Here is a 14,704-nt window from a genome sequence, read left to right on the forward strand (position 1 = left end):
GCCTATTTTGAACACAAACAGTTAGCTGCAGAATGCAAAGAGAATCTTACAGGGATATTCCGGCTAATCACAGTCTGATCTGCTCGGCTGCTATTGGAACTTGTGCACAAGCAGTAGACAAGCACCTCTCAAATTCATACGTTCCGTGGTTCCTCACACGCCCTCAACACACTTTATTTACTCAATGGGTAGTCAAAATCCTGCCGCCAGCCCTCTGCTTGCTGCCCACTGAGACTATGGGTCCTGGAAAGCCATGCTCCTTCTCGAGCCAAGCAGTCTCCACCTAGCTCACGACAGAGCATGGCGTGCTGGGATTTGTAGTGGCAGCCGGTCACCCCTCCATATTAAAGGCGAGCGGCTCTCAGCAGCTCCATTCCGTGTCCAAGGCAGTCCCTGATGTCTGCCCCGCATGGCTCCCAGCTGCAGAGCGTAGGCAGCCCATCTCCTCCAACTCAGCAGTCCCACATTCACATGCCAGCATAGCCAGGCTCCCTGCAGCTAACAGCCACCAAGGGATCTGCTGCCTTAATGTCTAGGCCCCCAAAAAATGAAGGAAGGACAGCACGGTTAATGACCAATCATCGCCGGACATTTCCGCCAACAGACAACACACGGCAGAGTGCGTAACACATGCAGAGCCCTCCTCCGAGAGCCATCCCCCACAGGGCCCTCTGCAATACCAGAGTAATACCAGAGCAGTTCAACCCCTCCCAAAGCCGAGCAGGAAACCCAGAACACCAGCCTCTGTCCTTGCACTGAAGTCTCATTAGCAGGGCGGGGCCTACTGATGTTCCCAAACCTCACCCCGAGCCTCCCAGAGACTCAGAGAATGCCCTGTTTATTCCAGAGCCTGAAAAACACCCATCCCACTCTGCCTTACTGCTCCTGCCCAGAGAGCTGACTGCTTAACTCAGACAGAAACCCCACCTAGGGCACTGACACCAGAGCCCCACGAGGTCCCTGGGGCAGCAGGCTCGCCCAGCAGGGAGACGCCACATTACTAGCAAAAACAGAAAGACGTGTCGTTCATAGGATGATCAGGACCCTATGTATTGTGCTAGGTGCTGTATGTAGTCACAATTATAAAATGTACAGCGATCCATGGATGTAAGAGCTGAGGGTTATTACAGGACAATGAGACAGAAATGTGACCCCATTACTGGAACAAAGCACTCTTCGTAACAGTCTTGTGACCTGGTATCCTTTGCTCAGTTCTACCTCCCTATACTGACCAGTATGCTGGCTATCGTCTGGATGGCTCTCTCCACTCCAGAGGTAGCTGCATTTCTGAGGACCCATAGGAGTATAAATCTAAGTGCTCTGAAGCGCTTCAGGATAAAATAAAATATTCCTTTATCAGCCATGAGCTGCAGTTTTCTTTCATACACTCGGTGCCTAGTTTCAAATTCATCATTGCTATTCTGCACCAATGACCAGCTTGAATTCTACGAAACAAAATCCTCCAGCGCCCATCCTAGAGAGTGTACAGCCAGGGCTCCAGCCGGGCAAAGGACTTCTTCACTAGAGGATCGAGCACAGGATCAGAGTATAAGAAACAGACACACAGAGGATGGGCTGGATCTGGGAAATCCAGAGGGGTGGGGATAATTTGGAGGAGGTCTCTCTCTCTGGTTACAGGTGGAGCAGGTGGTGACATCTGGAGATCAGTTTCCCAAGGACTACACAATCCACAGAGCTTCTTTCGGTAGCTTATAACTTTGTCAAACGGTGACCTTTCCAGATTAAATTTTCCACCTTGGGTCTCAGCTGAGCACAATATTTGTTTTGGAAATCTGAAAAGAAATTTACACCACTTCCAAGCAGGAAGAGACTGATATACATACGCTCACCATTATGTTAAAAACATTGCCAACTTAAAAAACCAACCCAGCTCCAGCCATCAGCAGGTAGCAAGAGGAACCTGCCTTTTGCTACAGAGATGCCATTCACTGGTTGCCCAAAGAGAGACTTAAATTTAGGCAGATTACAGAGGGTTAAAATGCACTTTGCACAGGCAGTCACTGCTTTGTGTGACGGCAATGGGTTCTTCACTACGTTTCCCAGCGTGCCACTGGCGCTGTGTACATGCGAGTATGAGACAGAGAACGCAGCGCTGTTGTAGCCAGGTCTATCCTAGGATATTAGACAGACAAGATGGGGGAGGGAATATCTTTTATTGGACCAAGAGCTGTTGATAAGAGAGACAAGCTTTCGAGCTAACACAGAGCTCTTCCTCAGGTCTGGGAAAGGTGCTTCTTGTGACACTAACCTCATCCATCTTGTCTCCATGAAATCAAGTGGAATTTTTCATTCCTTGCACAATCCCTCTCAGTGTCCTTTTGGTAGTGTGCACATGTGAGGCACTTCTCTGCACATCCACACATGTGCAACAGGGCTGAGGTTCAGTGCGCACTCAGGCAGGCCAGAGGGACTCCTCAGAAAAAGATGCCCGCTCCTGTACTGAGAGTACTCCTGTACTGTCTCACGTTGTGTGTGCATGGTGGGGAGAGCAAAGGCTGCCCACGTAAGAGCCAAGAAATGGCAAATTAAAGGCTGACTGTGTTTCTCGGCAGCCTGCCTTCTCTAAGCCAAGTGTTTTGCGGGAAAACAGGAACACTGGCTCCCACCACACCGCAGGTGATGCTCTTCTGAGAGCAGCCCAACATCCACACAAAGCAGGGCTTTGGTTTAATGTTGCCTTCAAAATCTCACACACAATAAAAACACAACACGCTCCAACTGATCTTCCTCTGCAGGAATGAAAAGCAGGAAGTCCATGCATTTCAAACCCAGCATCCCTCCACAGATCCCAAAGTCCCCGGAAACAGCTCCCAAGAACCAGTATCAGAGGATGACACACAAATTGTCTCATGAACCAGAATCTGCCACTTCAGGAGCAACACAATGTTTCACAAAACTCCAGGGTCTGGGCCAGATCTGGCAGAGCCTCCCTGCATGGGCAGGGCTGGATAGACTGTTACCTGCCACCAGAGAAAGCACTGCATGGGGCTCGACAAGAGTGTGCCTTCAATAAAAGTGCAGGGAGTGGGAGCCAGTAAAATCAGGACAATGAATCTGGAGTTTGCCCAGCACAGTGGGAGAGCTTCAAGATGGGATGAATCTGGGGCTTAAATTGGTGACAAGCTTACTCTGCCGATGTAAAAGGTACAACAGAAAAAGCCATTCAGTTATTTCTGGCCTGCCATCCAGCCAGCACTTACGATCGTATCCGTGTCCCTCACAAGACAAACACATCCCATAATGGCCCGGCCTAGCATTATTCCACACGGCTGGGATTTTTCCCTTTAACATGGAATGGGATAATCTTGCTTAAGTAAACTTAATACACACTCCTCTTTAAGGAGACGGATCCATTTCTGGGAAAAGCACACAGACTGGCAGGCTGAAATGAAAGCTAGCCCAGCCCAGTGTCCTTCTCTGCCACCCATGGAAGCAGACACAGATGGTTATTCGTATGAGCACCAACATTCCCTATAAATGCAATATTCTGCACTTACCTCTGTGGCTGAAACTAACAAATGTATCCAAACCCATTACACTTCCCCTTTTTCGCACGCTCCCCTTACCAGCATAGGAAAAACCACCACAGGATATACGTGTCTCCCCTGACTTGTAGCTCTATTTGAATGAAGCTTGTAAAAAGATCCAAGGTCAAAGGCAGTGTGACTGGGTGTAGACAGCAGGGTCACATGCAACTGCAATATTTCAGAGAACATGCTATAAAACATTTTTCAGTAGCACCCTCTACTTGGCTTCAAGTTAATTCTCAGCCTCCAAGAGACAGCTTGAGGCCTGTATGTAGCACCCGCGGCTACCTCAGCACTAGGCACGCTGCTAGCATTTAACGAAAGACAACTAAACAGTCTGCACCAATCCCAAACGAGAGCGTTTGTAAAACAAGCTGTGCGCAAACTCTCCCTACACAAGGACCAGAGATGCGCAGCCCTTCCCTTCCCCAATGCTATGGTGATGCTTGGATGATTACTGAAGGCTTCCCCTGCAACAGTCACTGCAGGCTTTTTTTTAAAAAGTTCAGGATGTTTTCAAAAATCCACTGTTACACCTCTGGATGGCACGAGCCGGACGCTGCTCAGGACAGGCAGACTGAGTGCTGTCAGTCACAACACTACTGCAGTCCCTCTGAGGAAGGCCAGATGCATTTACAAGGAAGCCTGTGTCTCACGAGCCCTTTGGGCCCAAGGAGGGTCACAGAATTCCAGCACTAAGTTGTCCATGCCCACCTTGCAGCCTCCTCCCTAGCCCAGCTGCTCGGATCCTGGTCCTAGGGAAAGACGGCATTCCCCGTGTGAAGAACCACAGTTGCCTGGGCTGCACTCACAGCCCCATGCTCACTGCGGCGCCATTCCCAAGTGCCATGTCCAGTGAGAGCAAACAGCTGCCTAGGCCAGTCGGGCACGTTGCACCAGGCAGCTTCTTGCGAAATGAGCCCTCTGGAGCTGGGCTTTGAATTTGCCAAGATCCATCCTCCCCCGCACACGCTGTTCTGACCACGTCTCCCCAGTCAGTCTATGTCCTGGCATCCCAGCTCACACCACATTTGGTTCAAGTTTCTCCTCACTTGCAGTGTTCTCCATAGGGCAGCTCTGCCTGCCTCTGCCATCCTCCTGCTGCAGGTGCCTCTGCAGTGCTTCTCTCCCGACTGCTCACTTTGTCTCCTCCAGAGCGCATGCCTGCCTTCATGCAGCCCCATTCATTGGCACAGTAGCCACCCCAGCTCCCCCTTCGGACCCCGCAAAAAATCAGTCTTTTTGCTAGAGCTTGGCTCTGTCTTCCATTAATGTGGTGCCCAGAACAGAGCACCATGTCCCAGGCGGGGTCTCAGCCCTGCTATATTTTGGCTTGCTAACCCTACTGGCTGTGTGCCTGGTGCTGTACAAAATAGAGCAGGTGACAATCCCTGCCCCCTAGAGCTCACAGACAAAACAATCGTGACCAGAGGCTGGGGCCAGGGGTTGAAGGACGAGTGTGACAACAGCTCTTATTGAGGGCACGCACCACAGAAGAAGCGACTCTCACAAGTGGTTTGAAGCAAGAAAGGTTTCAGAGTAGCAGCCATGTTAGTCTGTATTCGCAAAAGGGAAAGGACCTTAGAGACTAACAAATGTATTTGAGCCTAAGCTTTCATGAGCTACAGCTCCCTTCATCGGATGCATGCAGTGGAAAATACAGTGGGGAGATTTATATACATAGAGAACATGAAACAATGGGTGTTACCATACAGACTGTAACGAGAGTGATCACTTAAGATGAGCTATTACCAGCAGGAGAGCGGGAGGGATGGGGGGACCTTTTGTAGTGATAATCAAGGTGGGCCATTTCCAGCAGTTGACAAGAATGTCTGAGGAACAGTGGGGGGGTGGGGCAGGAAATAAATAAGGGGAAATAGTTTTACTTTGTGTAATGACCCATCCACTCCCAGTCTCTATTAAAGCCTAAATTAATTGTATCCAGTTTGCAAATTAATTCCAATTCAGCAGTCTCTCGTTGGAGTCTGTTTTTGAAGTTTTTTTGTTGAAGTATTGCCACTCTTAGGTCTGTGATCGAGTGACCAGAGAGATTGAAGTGTTCTCCAACTGGGTTTTGAATGTTATAATTCTTGACGTCTGATTTGTGTCCATTTATTCTTTTACGTAGAGACTGTCCGGTTTGGCCAATGTACATGGCAGGGGGGCATTGCTGGCACATGATGGCATATATCACATTGGTAGATGCGCAGGTGAACGAGCCTCTGATAGTGTGGCTGATGTGATTAGGCCCTATGATGGTGTCCCCTGAATAGATACGTGGACAGAGTTGGCAACGGGCTTAGTTGCAAGGATAGGTTCCTGGGTTAGTGGCTCTGTTGTGTGGTTGCTGGTGAGTATTTGTTTCAGGTTGGGGGGCCGTCTGTAAGCAAAGACTGGCCTGTCTCCCAAGATCTGTGAGAGAGATGAGCCGTCCTACAGGATAGGTTGTAGATCTTTGATGATGCGTTGGAGAGGTTTTAGTTGGGGGCTGAAGGTGATGGCTAGTGGCGTTCTGTTATTTTCTTTGTTGGGCCTGTCCTGTAGTAGGTGACTTCTGGTGAATCTGTTTCTTCACTTCAGCAGGTGGGTATTGTAGTTGTAAGAATGCTTGATACGGATCTTGTAGGTGTTTGTCTCTGTCTGAGGGGTTGGAGCAAATGTGGTTGTATCGCAGAGCTTGGCTGTAGACAATGGATCGTGTGGTGTGGTCTGGGTGAAAGCTGGAAGCATGTAGGTAGGAATAGCGGTCAGTAGGTTTCCGGTATAGGCTGGTGTTTATGTGACCATCGCTTATTAGCACCATAGTGTCCAGGAAGTGGATCTCTTGTGTGGACTGATCCAGACTGAGGTTGATGGTGGGATTATCACTTGATTATCACTACAAAAGTCCCCCCCCCAGCTCTCCTGCTGGTAATAGCTCATTTAAGTGATCCCTCTCATTACAGTATGTATGGTAACAACCATTGTTTCATGTTCTCTATTTAAATAAATCTCCCCACTGTATTTTCCACTGCATGCATCCGATGAAGTGAGCTGTAGCTCACGAAAGCTTACGCTCAAATAAATTTGCTAGTCTCTAAGGTGCCACAAGTCCTCCTTTTCTTGAAGCAAGAAAGGGTGTTTGGCTTACACCTTCTCCGAGCTCAGGAATAAGGAGTGGGAGGAAGACACACAGAGCAGTGAGGGAGGCAGAGGAATACTGAGCAAGGGTGGGGCGAGACTCCGGCTCCTGCCACAGTCCCAGAGTAGATGATCTGGGAAACTGATCACCAACAAAACCGTTAGGGGGGGACATTTAAATGGGCTTCAGGAACCTCATTGACGTGAATTGGCAAATCCCCACCTCCACAAAGCTACCTGAAAAGGAAAACACGGGGGAGTGTTCACAATGCACACACGTGACCTAAAAGTCCAAGCCCCTCTTTCCCTGAAAAGAATCTTCTTTGTTTTTTTTAAAAGGTGTAGCTCTCAGCACCTACCTCCGGTGTGCTGGTCAGCCAGTGTACCTGGGACATGCCCAGAGCCTGGAATCCGAGCAACAGAAAGGAGAAGAGATTTAGTCAGACTGTTTTCTTGTTTGTTTTTGTTAACACCTATTTAACTCAAATTCCTGCCAAATGCTTGGGAGAGAAGAGCATTTTGTTAAAGATTCAATACACCCACGCCTCCGACTGCGGGCTCAGACAGATGACAAGACTTGGTATTTCTAGATTAAAGCCAAGTACAATTAAATGTTCAGACCTGCAGGGACTTGCTGGGTCAGTAAAGCATCAAGCCCCAGCTCACCATGAGATGGGGGGAAGGAAGAACCAAGACCTGAGACACAGGCAGGAGCAGCACTGTGCAAAGCCTGCCACCTGTGATGCTATTTTTACATAAAAAGAAAAGGAGTACTTGTGGCACCTTAGAGACTACCAAATTTATTAGAGCATAAGCTTTCGTGAGCTACAGCTCACTTCATCGTGAAGTGAGCTGTAGCTCACGAAAGCTTATGCTCTAATAAATTTGTTAGTCTAAGGTGCCACAAGTACTCCTTTTCTTTTTGCGAATACAGACTAACACGGCTGCTACTCTGAAACCTATTTTTACATAGTCACTTCTCTGCCCATGAGCACCTTGAAGGAAAGCAGCACTCTAGACACAAAGGAAATTAAGGAACACCAGGAAAAGCAAATGTCGAAGCATGTCAAGAGCAGAGGGAATTTTACAAAGGTCACTTTCACTTTTCAAAGCAAAGATGGATTTTCCCAGACATGCTGCCAAAGCCATCAGGGAAAGATATCCAAAGGTCTCAGCAATCTCTTCTCACTCCCAGCACTCTATTCTGAAACTGTCCACAGAAACTTCCTCACCAGAAATGCTTGCAAGGCAAAGCTAGAATTTAGCTCCCATGGCATTTTAATTGTTGAACTGCTGAATGTTGTTTAATTAATGACCAATTGTTAAACAATGCTTGGATATGTTTTTATTCAGAGAATCACTGCACAGTCCTGATCTCTTTCCACATGAGTCTCTGGAGGTTATTAGCCCAACTCCTAATGAAGATCCCCAATTAGACAAAGAAGACAAAACAACTGCAAATACCTCATGTATAATAAAAGCAAATGTCACAAATGTTACACATGCAGTTTTAAACAAACAGAGTCTAGCCAAAAAAAAAAGCAGGAGAATTAAATCAGTCACAATGTTGGACTTGTTTATTCAGTGTTAAAGGCAAAACAGCAAGGACTGCTGCCAAAACCTCATTATCAACTTTTCATCCTGGTTGTTACTTGCTCTGAATTATTTTCCATCAGAATCTGGGCAATCAGTGAGTGGATAACCTGTGGCAATTAACCAAGGAAAAAGCCTAAAGACCAGGCCAACATTTCCCCCTCAAACACAACTAAACAGTACAGATTACAGCCGAGCAAGATAGTGTTTCGGGAGGTTTGCTTATGCATGTATGAGCGGGAATCAGTTTCATATTTCAGCCCTAACCCTGCTTGCTGTAGCACGCCAACAAACTCACTCCAAAAAAAGAAAAGGAGGACTTGTAGCACCTTAGAGACTAACACATTTATTTGAGCATAAGCTTTCGTAAGCTACAGTAAACGGTGATCTCAGTGACTTTGCATGTTTCTCCTGACTTGTCATAGAGGTGAACAAACAAACAGGAGCTGGGCTGGCCCCATCCCACTCCAGAGTAACCACGCAGTACACCTGCCGGAAGGAATCGTTAACTACAAAGCTTACAGCAGGTCTTCTATTCTAGGACAGGGGTGGGCAAACACCTGAAGGCCACATTGGGGAATGGAAATTGCATGGCGGGCTATGAAGGCTCACAAGATTGGGGATGGGGATGGGGATGAGAGGTTTGGGGATCAGGAGAGTGCCCCATGCTGGGATCAAGGGGTTTGGAGAGCAGGAGGGGGATCAGGGCTCAGGTTGGGGAGAGGCTCAGGGGTGCAGGCTCCAAGCAGCGCTTACCTCAAGGGACTCCCAGAAGCAGTGCCATGTCCCTTCTCCGGCTCCTACATGTGGAGCAGCCCCCTACCGTTGGAGCGGGGCAATGTGGCTGCTTCCAGGAGCCACGTGGTGCAGCCCCTGACCCGGCGCCCCGGCTGGAACGCCGGAGCAGGGCAAGTCCCAGACCCTGCTCCCCAGTGGGAGCTCGCAGGCCAGCTTAAAACAGCTCGCCGGCTGGATCTGGCCCATGGGCCATAGTTTGCCCACCCCTGTTCTAGTTCCATCTCTATGCTGCTTGTTAAAATTACAAGTAAACAAAGATTGGAAAGTCAGATGAATTAGCCTGTACAGTTAGTGTGGCCAGAAGTCAGACCAGGGTGGAACAGTGACTAGAAAACCAGGAGGAATTGTTTTGATGCCCACATGCTTAATCCCCATTGGCAAGATTCCTGCTCTCCTGCCAGAGCTGAGAATTCCTTTATCCTGTCCCAGGGCTTGCACAGATGCTCTCAATTTCCTTCCAATGGGTCCTCTCTCCTGCCTGCAAGGATGTTGGTAAGGTGCCTCACACCAAGGTATCTAAGCACCTCCAGACTACCACTGAGATGAGACAGCACGAGCACAAATATATAGAAGTGCATCCCCACCTGACTCTGCTGGCTCCCCATTCACACCTGCCTTTTAAACCTTTGCAGTGACCATCTCAGACCTTGTTTCTCTCTACTCTTCTACCAGCTGTCTCCTCCAGCCCTTCACACAACCCAGCTACTGTTGGTGCAAGAGCTTTCTCCTCTGAAGCTTTGAACTGCCTCACTTTCTCTCTCCCACCATAGATTTTCTTGCTCATTTCAACCCTCAGCTGAAAACCCCTCTCTTTTCTCCCTTTACTCCCCTCCCTCTCACATAACGCCAATGTTTGTGTGAAGATGCTGTACATAACAACGGAGTGCTCTGTGCCAGCGGGACATAACACATGACATCAGACTTCCCTCCTGGGCAACAGGCTCTTCTACCAAGGTTTTTCTTCATAGATCAGTCTGAGATCAGCCTTCCCTACCTGAATATATCCCAGGGCACAGGAACCAGAGCAGCCTCGAGGCCAGTCTCTGACCAGATGCTACAGAGGAAGGTGAAAGAAAGCTGTAGTAAGATGGGGGATAAGCTGCCCCCACATTAGGTCTCCCCCAGGAACATAGGAGTTGCCAGACAGAAATTTCCGATTTCCCTTCTCTAGACCATTCATCATGGACCCCTTCACACCAGGCACTGGACAAATACAGAGTACAAAGATGTGCCCTGCCCCAAGGAGCTGATACTCTAAGTACCAGATAAGAGACTCCGGAGGAGACAGACAGACAGATGGGGGAGCACAAGGAAACAGTGAGACAATATTGGTCAGCACAATACTTTTATCACATCCCCCCTCATTCGTCTCCTTTCCAAGGTAACAATCCCTGAGGTTTTTTCCAAGCCTTTCATCATTCTTATCCCTCTTCTCTGAGCCCGTCTAGTCTGCAGGACCCTGTGTGAGAGGGGCTGTTCGCACTCACCACACAAATGCATTAATACAGCCTTTATTCTCCTTCTTGTTCCTTATGCCACTTGACACCTCGCTTGCTCTTTTTCCCACAGCCACAATTTAAGCAAACGTTTTCAAGGACACCCAGGTCCCTTGCCTGAGCTGATTGTTAATTTAGAATCCTGTAATGTATGAGCAGCTTCAGTTTCTCTCGGCTATGAATTTATTTGCATCAATCTTCATTGAAGTGCATTTCCCATCATGTTGCCCATTCACCTAGAATCATAGAGGGTCAGGGTTGGAAGAGACCACAGGAGATCTAGTCCAACCCCCTACTGAAAGCAGGACCAATCCCAACTAAATCATCCCAGCCAGGGCTTTGTCAAGCCGGGCCTTAAAAACCTCTAAGGATGGAGATTCCACCACCTCCTTAGGTGACCCATTCCTAGTGAAATAGGTTTTTCTAGATCTCCTACACTGCAACTTGAGACCATTGCTTCTTGTTCTGCAATCTGCCACAACTGAGAACAGCCGAGCTCCATCCTCTTTGGAACCCCCCTTCAGGTAGTTGAAGGCTGCTATCAAATCCCCCCCACATTTCTCTTCTAAGACTAAATAAGCCCAGTTCACTCAGATGCTCCTCGTAAGTTATGTGCCCCAGCCCCTTAATCATTTTCATTGCCCTCAGCTAGACTCTCTCCAATTTGTCGACATCCCTTCTGTAATGGGGGGACCAAAACTGGACCCAATCCTCCAGATGTGGACTCACCAGTGCCGAATAGAGGAGAATAATCACTTCCCTCCATCTGCTGGCAGTGCTCCTACTAATACAGCCCAAAGTGCCATTAGCCTTCTTGGCAACAAGGGCACATTATTGACTCATATCCAGCTTCTCATCCACTGTAATCCCCAGATACTTTTCTGCAGAACTGCTGCCTAGACACTCGGTCCCTAGTCTGTAGCAATACATGGGATTCTTCCGTCCTAAGTGCAAGACTCTGCACTTGTCCTTGTTGAACCTCATCAGATTTGTTTTGGCCCAATCCTCCAATTTGTCTAGGTCACTCTGGACCCTATCCGTACCCTCCAGCGTATCTACCTCTCGCCCCAGCTTACTGTCATCTGCAAATGTGCTGAGAGTGCAATCCATCCCATCATCCAGAACATTAATGAAGATGTTGAACAAAACGAGCCGCAGGACCGATCCCTGGGGCACTCCGCTTGATACCGGCTGCCAACTAGACATCAAGTCGTTGACGTCTGGTTGGCAGCCTGGTTAGATCTCACCTTCTTGTCAACTGTCTAAATGGGCCAGCTTGATTATCACTACAAAAGTTTTTTATTTTTCTCCTGCTGATAATAGCTCATCTTAACTAATTAGCCTCTTACAGTTTGTACAGCAACTTCACCTTCTCTGTATGTGTATATCTTCTTACTATATGTTCCATTCTATGCATCCAATGAAGTGGGCTGTAGCCCACGAAAGCTTATGCTCTAATAAATTTGTTAGTCTCTAAGGTGCCACAAGTCCTCCTGTTCTTTTTGCGGATACAGACTAACACAGCTGCTACTCTGAAAACTGGAGTTACTCACAGTCCTCTGGTCTTTAGTAAACTACAACCATCTATTAGAGAGCCCATGCAGAGAACTGATGATTCTGAACACCCCCCCACAGGTTTCACTTAGTGACTATGTTCTTGGACTCGCCTACTCAGACATAATTATGCTACACAATATCCTCTGATATATTAATGTCGAGTGCATTCTGATCACGCTTACCTTCCACTGGTTCTGAAGCAAACTAACACAGCTTTGCAGGGCAGTCAGAAAAAGAGACAGCAAAGTCTGCTCACTGGCCCTGGCAAAGAGGGTAACGGGGAAAGAAACAATCCCACTCAGGCAGGCGGAGAGATCACTGCAAAGTGGAGTAATTCCTCCACACTTTCAGAGCACAGTCGGTGCCCTGCTGTCTTTACTGGCCAGATTTACAAGAAGTCTAAAGGTGGTGAGAAATTTCTTGGTAGCAAGACCCCCTCTCATACCCCCCCACTCACATACATGCCCATTGCTTGGAATCACAGGATCTCACATTCCCAGCAGGTTTCTCGTCGTTTTTCATGGGCTTCAGACAGAACATTAACATCTGCAGTAGCCCAGCCAGTTTAAGTTAGGAACCGCTCTTTACTCTTTCAGCCATATCTCAGAAAGGCCTCCTGAGTCAAGAGTGGATTTTAATTGCATACATTCATATTCTATGGCCATTGTTCACCTGAACAGCCGGAGTGTTTAAGGGGCCACAATGACCAGTTCTGCAAAACCATCTTCTAGCACTTCCCATCACATTGCTAACCTGCCCCGTACTTTGTGCATTTCTCTCCCCACCACCACTGCTTCTCCAAAGGCAGGAGTACAAAGAAACACTTTCTGCTGTTTGTCCAGCTCTCTCTTCTGCATGTTCACCAAGTCATTCCCCAGGGTTCCCAATACAATTCCACCACGCAATCTTCTGCTTCACAAACCACCACGGGGCTACAGCCCTGAGTTCAGATCTCCATGTGCCTCAGCTGGAGCAGATGGAGTGGTCCATAGCCACCTTCATCTTTAGCTGGTGGCCATAAAGACTACAGATCCCAGTATGCATTGCCCCACACCCATATGAGCTCTCAGAACAAAAAATCCCAAGCATGCTGGGACATGTAGTCTTAGTTGTCTGCTCCTCCATATTAAAGTTGAGGGTATCTGCAAATTACATGCAGCCCTAGGGCTCTTGGCGAGTTGCAGATTAGCCCTTGGTAGGACAAGGGTCGGGGATCCCTGATGTATGGGAAATTTGCATACAAAGCAATTTAGCTTGGGCAAAATATCACAGAAACTAAGAGGCTGGCGTCTGCTGGCTTTTCAGCTCTGTCCAGCTACTGGTAGCAGCAGGCCCTTCGGCGCCGTGAGTGAGCGTCTAGACGATTACTTTCTCGGAGGAGGAGGTTTTCCCACTCATCCATACAGCACCGAATATGTTGACACTCAGTCTTGGAGTCCCAGGCTCTCATCTCAAAAGCATTAAAGCGATCAGAGACTATTCCGGCTCTTTTCAGAGTAGCAGCCGTGTTAGTCCGGCTCGGTTGCTGAGCACGTCCACATCTGACAGCCTGGCCAGAGGCAGAGCCCCGTGGATCACGCCTGCGTTTATGTCAGGAACAAGAAGGATTGAATCCACCCCCAGCAGACGGACGGCTACCAAAAAAGCGACAGCTACACTGAAGCTTCACTTCTGTCACAAAACTAAAAATACCATGGTGTGAGAGGTGGGAACAGGTGTGCTCAGGACACAGCGTGGAGGGGCTCAGGCCGCTCCCTGTCAGCTGGGTAACAGCAAGTGCGTTTACCCCGCAGAACCGGGAGATACCGGGGGTCTGAGGAGCCACTCGGGGCGATTCCCACAACGCCCAACACTGCACCCTGCAACCCGCGCCAGTCACTCCCCCCATCCACCCCAGCCCCTCACCCAGGCATCTCCTCTGGCAACGGGGCCCTGCCCCCAGACCTAGGGCTCGGGACCCCAGCTTCTCCCACGGGGCGCCCCCAGCTTCTCCCATGGGGCGCCCCGGCCCTTGGGGCGCCCCCAGCTTCTCCCACGGGGCGCCCCGGCGCTTGGGGCGCCCCCCAGCTTCTCCCACGGGGCGCCCCCCAGCTTCTCCCACGGGGCGCCCCGGCCCTTGGGGCGCCCCCAGCTTCTCCCAGGGGGCGCCCCCCAGCTTCTCCCACGGGGCGCCCCGGCCCTTGGGGCGCCCCCCAGCTTCTCCCACGGGGCGCCCCGGCCCTTGGGGCGCCCCCCAGCTCCCCCGCGTGGGAAGCCCGGGCCGCGGGACCCCCGGCTGTCAGGACGGCAGGTAACTCCCCAGCCGAGGCGGGGCCGGGGGGGCGCTGGGCCCGGCCCCCCCCCGCCCCGCACTCACCGCGCTCCGGCCGCTGCTCTCCCTGCGTCTGCACCGAGCCGGGCTCTGCGGGAGGGGCCGCACCGCGCATGCGCCGCTGCCCCCCCTCCGGGGCCGGCCGCCCCCCCATCCCGGAGCCATGGCAACCACCGCCGCAGCGGCCGGGCCCCCCCAACGCCGCCACGCCTCCCCTGGCCCCCGCCCCACCGCGCCTGCCCCCCACATCGCGCCCCCCGCCCACAGCCTCCGCCCCCCCC

General features: G+C 50.1%; 1 protein-coding gene across 1 annotated transcript in view; it reads right to left on the minus strand.

Moving 5' to 3' along the window:
- Positions 1-14,106, minus strand: part of MAPRE3 (microtubule associated protein RP/EB family member 3) — a 73,790-nt gene extending 59,684 nt beyond the window's left edge. Inside the window, 1 exon segment of the mRNA XM_038397669.2 lies at positions 14,018-14,106. Coding sequence (XP_038253597.1) covers positions 14,018-14,025 — 8 coding nt within the window. The 5' untranslated portion in view covers positions 14,026-14,106.
- Positions 14,107-14,704: the final 598 nt, after the last annotated feature.

This window comes from Dermochelys coriacea, chromosome 3, assembly GCF_009764565.3.
Source record: "Dermochelys coriacea isolate rDerCor1 chromosome 3, rDerCor1.pri.v4, whole genome shotgun sequence".
In the NCBI taxonomy this organism is placed as follows: Eukaryota; Metazoa; Chordata; order Testudines; family Dermochelyidae; genus Dermochelys; species Dermochelys coriacea.